The 14,841-nt window shown below is 45.5% G+C and overlaps 1 protein-coding gene across 1 annotated transcript; it reads left to right on the top strand.

Moving 5' to 3' along the window:
* Positions 1-4,276: 4,276 nt before the first annotated feature.
* LOC127031792 (olfactory receptor 6B1-like) lies at positions 4,277-14,171 on the top strand. Its single transcript, XM_050918827.1, has 2 exons — positions 4,277-4,334; positions 13,219-14,171. Exons 1-2 carry the CDS (start codon positions 4,277-4,279, stop codon positions 14,169-14,171), a joined length of 1,011 nt encoding a protein of 336 aa, XP_050774784.1.
* The last annotated feature ends 670 nt before the right edge of the window (positions 14,172-14,841 follow it).

The raw sequence follows: 14,841 nt of genomic DNA, 5'->3' as shown, positions 1-14,841 counted from the left end.
ACAGTGAGTTTCCACAGGCTTAGTCCACATTGTGTAAAAAATATTTCCTCCTATAAATCCTAAATGAGCTAAGAACAAAGTTCAGTGGTGAAGCTTTATGAAAAAAAGTGAATACTTACCTTTTCTTGTCCTTTCTTTGTCATTTTGGCAGGGATTGTCAGAGGAGCCTATGGCAGCTATACAACCAAATTCCATTGAATTTCAAGGGAATTGGTTTGCCTAACTCCCCTAGATTCCTTTGAACCATTCTTCTCAAATTAAGAGTAAAATTTCCAGAGAACACTATTTGAGTTAGAACCCTGAATTCTATTTTCCAAAGTACCTAAGACACTTGGCAAACTGATTTCTATTGAATTTTAATAGCACTTAGTATTTAAGAGCCTAAGTCCCCATTTTCAAATATGTCTTAGGTCCAGATTTTCAAAGGCATCTGGGTGCCAAACACCCAATTAAATCAATGAGTTTTAGGTGCCTAGATGCCTTTAAAAATCTCACTAGGCACCTAAATACCTTTAAAAATTTGTCCCTAAGGCACTTTTGAAAATGGGACTTTGACTCTTAAATCCTTTAGAAAATTTTATGAGGTTCCTAAGTCAATTAGGCACTGAAATCTTCCTAATCTTTTCAATCTCTTTTGTTCTAAAGCCAAGATGTATACTCTCTTCTTAATCCATGTCTGATTGCTTTATTAACACACGTAGTGAATTCCTATTGGTGAAGTACTTTTCCTGAAAACAAACAAACTTTCCAAAATCACAGATTTTCAGCACAGTTCAGAAGCAAAACAGGAAAAGGAAAAACAAGACTGAATTGGGGGAAAAGAGGAGAGAAAGAAAAACTGAAAAAGCAAAGAAAAATTAACATTGTCTTGAATAATAAGGGCTTGCCTGCATGAGAAAATTTTACCAGTTACACCAGGATAATTATACTGGTATAGTTAAACCAATATACTTATACTGATAGCACTCCTTGTGTGGATACTCTTATTCCAGAATAATAATGGCTTTTATTTTTTTGCTTTAACTCAAACTGATCCCTTCCCAAGTGGCATCAGCTAAACACTTATACTAGAATAAGCGCATCTCCACTGGGAAGTAAACTGGCATAACTATAATGGTTTAAATGCACAACTTAGCTTAGTGCGATCTAACTTTCCTATGGAGACAACCCTTAAATATATGTGGATGCCAATATCAAATAAACCTTGATTTATCTCTGAAACAGGTGGAAATAAAATGATTGGACATTTTCAGATTTGTTCCCCGCCACAAAAACACACATTTTTTTTGGCCAGCATGTGTTTTGCCCCCCACAACCTGCATGGGTGCCACCTCTTGTTCTGCCCCCATGCCCTTCACAGGACACATTCTCCTACTTATGTCCTGTGGGGAAGGGGTATAGGATGGGGAAGAGAAGGGGGCAGGGGAAGCAGGGGTGGGAGGAAGTGGGGGCTGGGGGAAAGGGACAGTGGGGATGAAGGAGATGGAATGGGGAGGAGATGGGGCAGTGGGAAGGGAGCATGGGATGGGGAAGAGAAGGGGATGGGGGAAGCGGTGGCAGGGGGGAAGGAAAGAGGTGGGATGAGGAGGAGATGGAACAGTGGGGAAGGGACATGGGATGGGGAAGAGATGGGGATGAATGAAGTGGGGACAGGGGGGAGGCTGGAGCCCAGCATGCGGCATCCCCTTGGCAGAAGCTGGGGCTCCTCTGTTAAGCAGGACCATCCAACCCTCACCCTGACAAGCCCCACCTCACCTGCATCTGCATCACCTTCTTGAGCCCCCCAGATACCCTCCTCACTGAGACCCAACCACCTGCACATGGATCCCCACCCAAATGAACTCCACTTCCCCTGAACCTAGACCCTCTGGCCCCCCCGGTGAGCCCCAAACACCTTCACCTGGATCTCCTCCAGAATCCCATTGCCCCTGCACCTGGAACCCCACAACGAGTTTCTGTGCATGCAGATCTCCCACTGAGCCACTCGCACCCATATTGCCCCACAGAGAACTCTCTCATCCTCACCTGGATCCCCCCACACTATGTCTCTCTACACTGGGATCCTGCTGCCGGGCTGAGCCTGTTCACCCACACCTGGTGCACCTGGCACAAGAGACAGGGCCCCAGGGTGTTTCTGGGGCAAACCTGGCCCTTGCACCATGTCAGGGTCAGGTGCAGCCTTACTGTTGAGTCCCTGTCCAGGGGTGGGGTGGGGGAAGGCTGCAGGGTGATCTCTCACCTCCATGCAGCCAGTGTCCTGTGCTCCCCACTGTCATGTTGCAGCTTCCACATTTATTTATTGACAAATAAAAATTTGCAAAATTTTAAAATATTATTCGTAGAATTTTTATTTTTTTTGGTGCAGAATCCCCTCAGCAATATGGAGTGCTGTGCAGCTGTGATGGTGGGACTGTGAGGAGGGTGGTGGGATGTGGGGAGGTCTATGGGTGGGGCTGGGCTAGTGGTGTGGTGGGCAGAGTGCTGTGCGGTTGCAGTGGGAGGCCAGTGGGGGAGGTCTCTGGGAGGGGTGGGGGCTGGGCATAGAGATTTGTGGTGGAGGTCTGTGGGTGAGGGGGCTCTGGGCATAAGGGTGAGGCACTGGGCAGGGGGGCGGTGCGGTGTGGGCCCGCCCTCAAGGGAAGGGACACGCTGGCAGCACAGGACTGGGCAGGCCAGTATGCATCTGGCAGCTGCAGGTTTATAAACAGAGCCCTCCTGCTGGGCCGCACGGAGCGCGGCTTCTCCTGTCACACTGTGCCTCATTGCCCCCAGCTCACCCTTCACTCTGGAGACTGACCATCCTGCCCCCGCACCTTTCCCCATGGGGGCCCACAAATATGTTTGGCACCAAGCCCACAAAAAGTTAATCCGGCCTTAGCCCCAACATGTAAAAGAGTCAGCCCAATTGGACACAATCCCATTTCCCCAGGTTCTGCCCCCAGTTGCACCCTGTACACCATCTGATCTGGGTGAGTCTCGGGGCATGAGCCGGCTGATGGATTCCGCTGCAGTGGAGCAGCCGTAAATGAGTTCTCCCAGCCTTGCAGTGTCTCAGTTCAGCCACATTGGGAGCAGCGCTGACACATCCAGGGGAAAGCAGAGAAGCAAGGGAGAGCTGGAAATGCACAAATAACCCCTGTGGCTGGTGAGACAGATGAGACTGCTCTTTCTAAATCGGTGTGAATTTCCCATCAACTCAGGATGCCTCCCAAGCAGCACTGCGGTCCCCCAACCTCACTGATTGGAGGGATGGGTGGGGGGATGGGGACATGGATGGGTGAATGGACATCTCCTTTGCTAAACAAGATTTTCTGCAGGAAAAGACATGGATCTCGAAATTCAAATGCAGGGGAAAAGCCCACTGGTCCTGCTTGGTGATGGGAGTTTTAGCAGCTGGAAATTGAGCAACAAGTGAGTCAGGGCCTCAGGGTTTGCCGCAAGGGTGGTAACATTTACCTTCGATCCTGAGCGTGAAGCAGCGACCTCTCTGCTGAAAGTGACTGGATCTGGGGAGCGGGATCTAACTCCTCCTCTTAGTCTCTGCACGCTCTCAGTCACTCTTCAGGATGTCTCCAGGCTCCCAGTGGAGCTTGACTCTGTGCATTAAGTGAAATGCCTCCTGCTCTGGGTTCTTGTAGGATTAATAAGAGAAAGCAGCGTCCCCCCAAGTCTTTCTGCTTCAGGGCTCTCCCTGGAGAGTTAATTGCAGGGATTTGGAGAGTTAATTATCCACGTCCTGTTAAATCAATGTAAACATTAGGGATGAAGTCACTGGCATGCTGATTTCCAGGGGAATTTCCTTTCGGCACCGGTGTGTATGGGGGAACCAGGAGTAAGTAGCCAGCCCATCGGTAACCACAGTTAGCCCTAGCAGTAGTGTAGCTATGTCCATGGGCTGCAAAGGACTCCACAGTGAAAAAGAATTATCTGCATCATCCTCTGACACTGGGGGAAACTGAGGCACAGAGAATGACTGCCTTAAGTTGCAGAACAGGTCAGTGACAGCCAGGAATAAAAGCCAAGTAGCTTTCAGATTGCCTCACTCCTTATTGAGGACCCTAGCTACTGGGCTACGCTTCCCTTTGGGTGCCAGTGGGCAGTTCATGGGATGAGAAATTTAGAGACTAATGAGTGTTTCTAGGAAGATAGATAGATAGATAGATAGATAGATAGATAGATAGATAGATAGATAGATAGATAGATAGATAGGGTTTGACCCATAATTAACAATAAGGATGATCTTGTGGTTAACAGACTAAAATGAGACTAGAAAAATATGGCTTCCATTCCAGCTGTCACAGATTCTCTGTATGACTATGGGCAGGTCCTTTGTGGTGAGATGGAGGGAGGCAAAACTCATTAACCATTTGGACGTCTAAGTGACCATATTTTTCACAGTGATCATCAGTAGCTCCCCATGGAAATTCAATGGGATGCTGGTGCCTAACTCCCTTAGACTTTGAAAATCACAGCCACAGGACTGAATCTTGCTCCTCTTGCTCTGACCACTGTAAATCAGGAGCCATTCTGCTGAGGTCACTGTGCCTGATTCTGTTCTCACTTACACCGGTTCAGATCTGGAGTAATGCCACTGAACCCTGTGCTGCTCCACCAGCTTCAAACTGGTTTAAGTGAGAATCAGGTTTAACAGCAAAACATCCATTGACTAGATAATACTCAGTCCTGCCATGAGTGCAGGGGACCAGACTAGATGATTTCTCAAGGTCCCTTCCAGTCCTATGATTCTATGATTCTATGGGAGCAGAAGAATAAGGGAGCTTTGTAGCCAATCAGAACTCAATGTCCTAGGTCACTCCTTCTCAAGATATTCTCCCTGATTCACCAGTGTCACCTGCCCCAGTGTTCAGCCCATGTACAAAAACCTGTGCTAGTGTTGCCAGACACACAGACGGATGTGACCCATTGACTCGACTAGAGCTACAGCTTTGTATGTTTTATTCCCAATAGACAGAGTCTTTTTTCCCAGAAAATTTCAATAAAACCAAAAACATTCATAGATTTAGATTCCCAGGTGAGAAGGGACCATGGTGATCATCAACTCTGACCTCTGACCTCCCACATAGCATAGGCAAAAGGACTTCCCTACCGTAGTTCCCTGAGCAGTTTTCTCAGAAAAACACCCAATGTTGATTTTAAAATTGTCAGTGATGGAGAATCCAAGTCAACCCTTCATAAGTTGCTCCAATGGTTAATTAATGTTACCGTTAGAAGTGCACAGTTTGGAGGCAAGGGTCAGCTCATTCTATTTCTGCACAGCAGCTGGCACAAAGAATGGAAGCAAGTGCTAGGTGAGGATCGCTGGAGTGGGAATGGAAATGTTTGGGGTTACTGGGGGCTGGGTAGGGGTATTAGCAGTAATTGGGGATGTGTGGGGGCTACTAGGGGGCTAGGTGGGGCTATTGGGTTCAATGATATTTGTGGGCTACTGAGGGATAGGTGGGATATTGTGTTTGATAGGGATATTTTGGGGTTACTGGGTGCTGGGTGGGTATCTGTGGTTAGCTAGGGATATTTGGGTGTTACTGGGGATAGGGGGCTATTGGGTTCAATGGGGATGTTTGGGAGCTACTGGGAACTGGTTGGAGGTATTGGGTTTGAAGGGGCTATTTGAGGGGGCTGGATGCGGTATCCATGGTTAGCTGGAGACATTTGGGGGTTACTGGGGGTGGGTGGGGGTTTTGAGTTTGATGGGGATATTTGGGGAATATTGGGGGCTGGGTGGGAATATTGGGTTTGTTGGGGATATTTAGGGGTTACTGGGGACTGTGTGGGTTTATTGGGTTTGATGGGGATATTTGGGGGTTCTTGTGTGCTGCATAGGGGTATTGGGTTAGCTGTGGATTTTGGAGATAAGTAGGGGCTGCACAGGATTGTCTGAGGTTAGCTGGAATTTGGGGGCAAGTGGGTGTTGGGTGGGGGTGTCTGGGGGAAGCTGGGGGATAGGGAGGTTGTGTAAAGTATTTGCTTTTAACATTTTCAATTCCTTTTCAATGTCATTGACTCTCCTATTGCTCTTGTGTTAGGAGACAGGGAGAAGACAGGCTTCCAAGCAACGTTTCCAACACCTTCCATTATTTTCCTAAGTTCATTACTGAATGGCATTTGGAATGAGATCAAATGTTGGTGCATGTTGGGTGTCTAACTTGAGTAGGCTTCTTACGAAATCCAGGAAAAGATAGTGATCTATCTGTGTACACAACCCTCTATCTACCTCTCTGACCATCCATCTGGCCATGTCAGGTACTTACATGTTCCTCGCCAATTTATTAGATGAGGGTGAGATGCTAATAACCTACTCACATTGAGTAGCACCTACCTCCATCTGGGCTCACATTGATTTCAAAGGGATAATTCCGGGAGTGCCATTCTACTCAGAGTTAATAGTTTACTAGGTGTCTAGGGAAACTATCTTCAGGCGGTTAAACCTTTGAAGGCTGTTATCTATTGCTGTACTCCGAGTTAGCAATGGAGTTAGTGATGTATTGGGGAAGAGGAATTATGTTTGATATTGAGATGGCAACCTGAAATACAACATGGCCCCAAGGCGGGAAATTGGAGGTGACATTTGTGTCAGGACACACATTCAGCATGATGGACAAAATCTGTAAACATCTATCTCAGCTCAAATGGAATTGGGTTGTTGTACGTCCATGTGTGCCAATGTTGATATCCTCATCCTAGGATCTGGATGACAATGTGCCTCAGTTTCCCTCCACTCATAGATAGTTGGGTGGACACAGTATCTGTATTCTGAAGCCTTTAGTCATTTTTCATTGTTCTTCTCTGGACTTTCTCCAAATCTTTCCTGAAATGTGGTGCCCAGAACTGGACACAATACTCCAGTTGAGGTCGTATCATTGTGGGGAAGAGCAGAAGAATTACTTTTTGTGTCTTGCTTACAACACTCCAGCTAATACATCCCAGAATGATGTTTCATTTTTTGCAATAGTGTTACACTGTTGACTCATATTTAGCTTATCATCCACTATGACCCCCAGATCCCTTTCCGCAGTACTCCTTCCTAGGAGGCCATTTTCCATTTTGTGTGTGTGCAACTGATCGTTCCTTCCTAAGTGGAGTACTTTGTATTTGTCCTTATAGAATTTCATCCTGTTTACTTCAGACCATTTCTCCATTTTGTCCAGATCATTTTGAATTTTAATCCTGTTCTCCAAAGCACTTGTAACTCCTCCTAGCTTGGTATCATCCTCAAACTTTATAAGTGTACTCTCTAGGCCATTATCTAAATCATTGATGAAGCTATTTAACAGAATTGGACCCAGGACCAGTCCCTCTGGGACCTCACTTGATATGCTTTTCCATCTTGACTGTGAACTGCTGATGACTCTGGGAATGGTTTTTCAATCAGTTATGCACCCACCTTATAGCAGTTCTGTCTAAGTCAGGGTTTCTCAAACAGGAGTCACCGCTTGTGGAGGGAAAGCCCCTGGCGGGCCCGGCCAGTGTGTTTACCTGCCCCGTCCACAGGTCCAGTTGTTCGCGGCTCCCACTGGCCACAGTTCGCTGCTCTGGGCCAATGGGAGCTGCCCAAAGCTGCGGCCAGGAAGTGCCTCGGCCCGCGCCGCCTCCAGCGGTTCCTATTGGCCAGGAGCAGTGATCCGCGGCCAGTGGGAGCTGCGATTGGCTGGACCTGCGGATGGGGCAGGTAAACACACCGGTCTGGTCCGCCAGGGGCTTTCCCTACACAAGCAACCACCCCTGTTTGAGAAACCCTGATCTAAGTTGTATTTCCCTAGTTTGTTTATGAGAAGGTCATGCAAGATTGTATCAGAAGCCTTACTAAAGTCAAGATGCACCACATCTACAACTTCCCACAATCCAGAAGGCTTGTTATGCTATTAAACAAAGCTATTAGGTTGGAGTTGATAAAATTTGTTCTTGACAAATCCCTGTTGACTGTTACTCATCACCTTATCATCTAAATGTTTTCTTGGATATTTACTCCTTTATCTTTCTGAATATTGAAGTTAAACAGACTGGTCTGTATTTCCCTGGGTTGTCCTTATTTCCCTTTTTATAGATGGGCACTATATCTGCCCTTTTCCACTCCTTTTGTATCTTTCTCATGTTCAATAACTTCTCAAAGGTAATTGCTAATGGGTCAGATGCATGATCAGTCTTGAGTATTCTAGGATATATTTCATCATGCCTTGGCAACTTGAAGACATCTAACTTATCTAAGTTATTTTTATTATTTTTTTCCCCAATGGCCTTGATGTTTACACTGTTTTAACAAACAATATAGTGTTCATTTTCCCATGAATTTAAAAGTGATCATCAGCTGCCTCCAGGGAGATCTGAGTAGCAGCAAGAGCCAGCTTGAGGCTGCTTTTCCCTATAAACCCTGTAAAAATACAATAGGGGTCTGCTCAATGGTCTGCGGGGAGATGTTGCATGCGATGGGTACTGAGTTGCTGCGGAGAACTCCTTCTTGGGTGCTGGCTGGTGACTCTTGCCCACATGCTCAGGGTTTAGCTGATCGCCATATTTGGGGTCGGGAAGGAATTTTCCTCCAGGGCGGATTGGCAGGTGCCCTGGAGGTTTTTCGCCTTCCCCTGCAGCGTGGGGCACGGGTCGCTTGCTGGTGGTGTCTCTGCAGCTTGAGGTCTTCAAACCATTTTTGAGGATTTCAATAACTCGGTCCTGGGATAGGGGTTGTATAAAATTGGATGGGTGGGGTTCTGTGGCCTGCCTTGTGCAGGAGGTCAGACTAGATGATCAGATTGGTCCCTTCTGACCTATGAGTCTATGAGTCTATGAGTCTATGAATCAGTCCAGAGCAGCCCATCCTATACCTGCAATGTAGTTGTCTCTGCAGAGTGAATGAGATTGTCTGAGATAGCAGATTTCAGAGTAGCAACTGTGTTAGTCTGTATCCTCAAAAAGGTGGCACCTTAGAGACTAACACATTTATTTGAGCGTAAGTTTTGTGGGCTACAGTCCCCATGTGATGATGGAAATCAGATCCCATTCTCTACTCCCAGCCTCTATCAATGGAGAGATCGCTGCTTCGTGCTGAGGATTAAAGGTAAGTTGGATCATTTCTGGACAAAGCCCTGGAAATTTTATAAAGGAAAACTTGACCTATTGGGAAGAAGACCTATCTGATCTGACCCGCAGGAATGCAATTTTCAGGGGCAGTCACCTTTCTTTATCACAGCCCATTCTCCCCTGAGCTGAAACCTTGTAGAGACTGTCTGGGAATACTCAGTTACAAAAGCTCACTTCAGAGCAAGAACCCAGCACAGAAGTCACCTGCAGTTCCACAGCAACACACATCCACTGTGCTGTAGTTTTGGGTGGATTGTGTTCCCGTTTTATCTCTTTCCCCTTTCCTCACCTCAGTGAGGCCTTCTCTCTCTCTCTCTCTCTTTCTGACATCTCATAATTCTCTCAGGTGTCTTCCCTCACTTTCTCAGTTCTTTCTCAGGCCTGTCTCCAGACCCTCCCGAACGGAGAAGCTAAGATTTTTCATGCTGTCCTGATCCCAGTCATGTAAGGTCTGGGTTGTCTCCTGTTCCCACCTCTGTGATTGCTGACGGCTCTGAACTCCATTCAAGTGGGCATCCATCCACTTCTAGGACCAGTGCACTGTAATGATGAGTTGAAAACTTTAGAAATTAGGAAGCAGAGAAGCCATCCTTTGTCGCTTTGCCGTAATCGAGCAGTTAGGGTATTCTCCTTAGAGATGGGAATCCCCCTGTTCAAACCCTTTATATGTACTAAATATAAAAGAACAACTTAGCATGTCTATGCCTATGAGTGTTGTTTGCTTCACAATGGTCATGTGCCCCTGAGACAGCTGAGTGGTAAAACAGAAGGCTCATGCTCTGGTGTCGACTTATGGGAGAGGGTTATTCAAGCACTGAGGGAATCTTGAAGGGTCAACAGGGAGCTCAGGCACTGGACAGGAGGTGCCAGCATTCAGAAAGGCGAGATAGATGGTCTGCACTCCGAGAGTGGGCCTAGGGACCCCAAAAGCTTGGGGTGGTGGCTGGACTCCAGACAGCTCCGGATTCTCCTCACAGCAGGCTGATGAGCAGCTGGCAGAGGGTGCCTGACCATATCTATGACAGGTGGTCAGAACTATAGTTGTGAGGGCCATATAAGAAGAAATAAATACACACAGTTACACTAGCGAGGTTACCAATGTACAAGAGAGATCAGCTTTTCTGCTACATGAAACAGGCCAACAATTAACTACATGAGGGGAAAAGAATACCTCATACACATGATTTTCACAGACCTGGTCAGGCTCGCTGTGCTGGCAGACCACCAGATTGCTGGGGAGGAACCCAGTCACTGGATCTCTGGGAATTTTAAGTCTCATGGGTCTGGACAAAGCCTTGGCACTGTCCTGGCCTGGGGGACCCTCCATCTAAGACTCTGGTGAAAAGATACGGCTATTTCCTGACATGTCTTTCGGAGACCTTATTGAATTAAGTGTAAGTATCTTCAGAGTCCATTGTATGACATGAATACATTATGTAATGTTGTTGGCTGGGCTTGTTTATAACCTCTCAGGGGGTGGAGGGGAGATGTGACAGATGTGAGACCTGGGGGTTCAAAAGACTGCATTGAACAACAGGCTGGACAAGAATGGACTTTGGGGACCAAAATCATTAAGTGGTTTTCCTGGGGAATAGTGAGGGGGAAAAGAATGCAAATTCTCCACTTTGGTTTTGCAAAACCCAGACATTTGAAGCTATGTCCAAGCAGAGGGTGATCATTTGCTGATTACCTATTCTGTTGAAGATCTAAGGCCCGAGCTTTATAAAAACTGAGCTGCCTAGCTGGGATTAAGGTTCTGAATCTCAAAAAGTTTTATGAGTCATAACCACTAGGAACATCCTGTTGTGGTTTCTGAAGGACTGACACATACCAGACCGCATGGTTAGAGTAGACTCTGATAAGCTTTTTAGCATGCATGTAGGGTTTATTATTAATATTATTAATATTATTATTATTTTTCTGTAATGTGCTTGCTTATAAAGAGCTGTGGTAACTTGTAACTGCTGGCAATTATGGCCCTTCATAGCCTTTGGAGAGAAAACAAAGCACAGACGCTGGCCGCTTTAGACAATCTGGCTTGCTGGGGATATCACAGAGTAGGCAGGAAACTTTGCAACCTGGAAATACCCCATTAAAGACAAAGTGAGGTGAATGTCTTTGTCCAAAAGAGGTGATGTCTGGGAGCTGGGAACCTTTAAGTGTATGCCCTTGGTGGACCACAGAGAGGGGAATATAGGTGCAATTACCCTGAACTATGACAACTCTCTCCTGAGAGTTGCAAACATATGGTCCAGCCGCCCAGTCCCTGCCTCCAGTGCTGTCAGGGTTCCTGCCGCACTCTGAACTTTAGGGTACAGATGTGGGGACCCGCATGAAAGACTCCCTAAGCTTATTTCTACCAACTTGGGTTAAAAACATCCCCAAGGCACAAATTCTTCCTTGTCCTTGGATGATATTGCTGTCACCACGAAGTGAGTTAGACAAAGATTCAGGAAAAGGACCACTTGGAATTCCTGTTTCCCCCAAATATCCCTCCCCAAGTCCCTTCATCCCCTTCCTGGGGAGGCTTGAGAATAATATATCAACTAAATAGGTAAACAAGGTGAGCCCAGACCAGACCTTTGGGTTTTTAGGACACTAAAAAACAATCAAGTTCTTAAAAGCAGAACTTTATTATAAAGAAAAAAGTAAAAGAATCACTTCTGTAAAATCAGGATGGAAGGTAATTTTACAGGGTAAAAAGATTTAAAACACAGAGGATTCCCCACTAGGCAAAACTTCAAAGCTACAAAAAAACAAGAATCAACCTCCTTCTTAGCATAGGGAAAATTCACAAGCTAAAACAAAAGACAATCTAACACATATTCTTGCTTTACTTACAATTTTTGTAATCTTAGATGCTTATTTCAGGTAGGGTTTTAGGAGAGTGTTTTTTCCTGCCTGATCCCTCTCTCTGTCCCAAGAGAGCACAAGCAAAACCTCCCCCCACAGATTTGAAAGGATCTTCTTCCTTTATTGGTCCTTTTTGTCAGGTGCTAACCAGGTTATATGAGCTTCTTAACCCCTTACAGGTAAAGGAGGGATTTCATGCTACCCGTAGCTGTATGTTTATGACAAGTGCTGACCCCTCCAAAGCCGCCTCTTGCTCAAGCACACTCTTTTCCAGAGCCAGTTTAACTTTCTTTGGGGCCATGTGACAGCTGAAGCATATACATGCAGAGACACTCAGCAGAGAATTTTACAACACTGTTGTCCTTTACTGTATTATACACGATATACATGGATCCAGACAAACATAATGAACCCTAGATGCATTTGCTCTCACTCCAGGTCATCCTTCCCAAAGGGTACCATCTGTGTTCAGCTAGGTGGCATCCCTTTTCCCCCTTGCCTCATCTCATTCCTGTAGCATCTTCCCTCCTCTTGAGATGGTGAAAAATGGCCACAGAGAGAGAGGAAGTAGAGCAGCTTCTGCCCTTTATAACCTTCTAGTATCCTCTGTCAGGTGACTCCATAGTCATCCTCAACAGGTGACCCCATTGCCAGCAGACCACTCCCCTGTTAAACTAATTCCCTTGAGTAGTGGTCAATAATTTGTCTAGGGTGATTATATTTCAATGGCGGGGCACTTAAGTCAATGGCCCTTTTCTTACCTTTTTACCAGCCACCTTTGGAATTTCAGTCTAACATGGAGGCAAACCAACCAGCGAGAAGGCAAAAGACTGCAAATTCAAAATGAAATTTGAATCTTTGTAAAGATACAAACTGAGAGTTCATCATCTCACACAGAATTCACACACTGTGCAGAGAGAGTCTCCAAATCATCACAATGATATTGAAAAAAAATGTCTATTAGGGGAGTTTAAATTCTCTGATACAGCAAGAAGCCAAGATTGATGGATCATTATTTTGGGGAATTTCTATGGCCTGTGTTGTAGAGTGGGTCAGACAGATGATCACAATGGTCCCTTCTGCTTTCAGAATCTATTAATCAATTGCTCTGGGACCATTCCTGTATTCCTTAGAGTCTCAAATATTTCAGTTACTCAATCATAGAAAATAAATTTCCTTTTTGAACAGCCATGTAATTGAACAAATGAACCTTTATCTAACTTAAGAGGAGAGTGAATTCTTCAACTGTTTGTTTTTCTTCTCCCTTCCTAGGTACATGTGATGAAGAAAGAAGAAGGCAGAAATCAGACCTCATCACAGAATTCATCCTCCTAGGATTTGGGAGTTTTCCTGAACTGGAAAATTTCCTCTTCCTGCTATTTCTAATGATCTATGTTGTGACCATGGCTGGGAACATCCTCATCATTGTGTTTATTGTGGCTGATCAGCATCTTCACACCCCTATGTACTTCTTCCTGGGGAACTTGTCCTTCTTGGAGACCTGCTACACCTCCACCATCCTGCCTATGCTGCTGGTCAGTCTGCTGACTGGGGACAGGACCATTTTGGTTACAGGCTGTATTGTGCAGTTTTATTGGTTTGGTTTCCTAATGACCACTGAGTGTTACCTGCTAGCTGTGATGTCCTATGATCGGTACTTAGCGATATGCAAACCCCTGCACTATGCAGCCTTAATGAATGGCAGGTTCTGTACACAGGTAGCAGTTGGATCTTGGATAAGTTCATTTGTGGCCAGTACCACCATAGTATGTTTGATGTCACAGTTAATGTTTTGCGGCCCTAAGGAAATTAATCATTTCTTTTGTGATCTCAGCCCAGTCATAAAACGTTCCTGTGAGGACACCAACCTGATCATGTTGCTGAGTTTCATCCTCACCTGCATAGAAGCACTGTCTGCATTTCTATTAACCGTGACATCCTATGTTTGTATCATCAACACCATTCTGAGAATCCCTTCCACTGCTGGGAGGCAAAAGGCATTTTCCACCTGTTCCTCCCACCTCATTGTGGTGACAATTTTCTATGGGACTATAATCATTATCTATATGTTACCAGACACCGACACACTGAGAGACCTGAACAAAGTGTTCTCTGTCTTCTACACCATTCTAACTCCCCTGGCCAACCCCCTCATCTACAGCCTGAGAAACAGAGAGGTCAAGGAGGCCCTGAGAAAAGTTTGTTCTAGATATCACATGTTTTAATGAATTGGAATAAATTGGTCGGGATTTACTAGCCATGGTACTGTTTAGGATACTTCTAACTCTGGCCTCTGACAGCAACTTTGGCTGTGGAGTTAGTATGGGGAAATTTTTTACCACTGCTCCTCCTGAGTGTTACCTTAATACCAGTCCCACTGGCTGCACTCCATGGGTTCAAAGTTCCACAATGTAGTGTGATAATCAGAGCCTTGTTCCTGAAGGGATACAATTCAGATCGGTGAGCCTCTTGGCAAAATAAGTTATTACATAGCATGGGCAATAGTAATAGAAACTGGCTCTATTATTTGCAAAACCAAATGCCATGTGTAGAAATGTGGTTATGCAGAATAAAACACTGGCTTGGCGGGGATATTGTTAAATGGCCTAAAAAAATCATATGCCCAATTCTAATCAGTCTCACCTAATCCCCTCATTTGAAAATCGCAGCCTAGGAGTTTTCCATTGATTGCAGTAGACTTTGGCACAGATCTTGTGTAATGAAAATGGGCCACATATGATCAAATGTATCTTAAAAACAAAACAGTTGTAACTTTTACAATAGCTATGCTCACTGTGACGCTTACCCTGGAATGCTTCATTTCTGCTCTGTCCCCTTCCAGGGGGTGGTTAGAAAATGGTAAATATTTTCAGTAAAAAATGCCACAAAACCAAA

Source organism: Gopherus flavomarginatus, chromosome 11, assembly GCF_025201925.1.
Source record: "Gopherus flavomarginatus isolate rGopFla2 chromosome 11, rGopFla2.mat.asm, whole genome shotgun sequence".
Taxonomy (NCBI): Eukaryota; Metazoa; Chordata; order Testudines; family Testudinidae; genus Gopherus; species Gopherus flavomarginatus.
This window is presented reverse-complemented; position numbering and strand designations above follow the sequence as displayed.

Coding starts and splice junctions, on each gene's coding strand:
- LOC127031792 (XM_050918827.1), top strand. CDS start 4,277: ATGGCTTCCATTCCAGCTGTCACAGATTCTCTGTATGACTATGGGCAG. Junction 4,335..13,218: donor CTATGGGCAGGTCCTTTGTG/GTGAGATGGAGG, acceptor CTCCCTTCCTAG/GTACATGTGATGAAGAAAGA.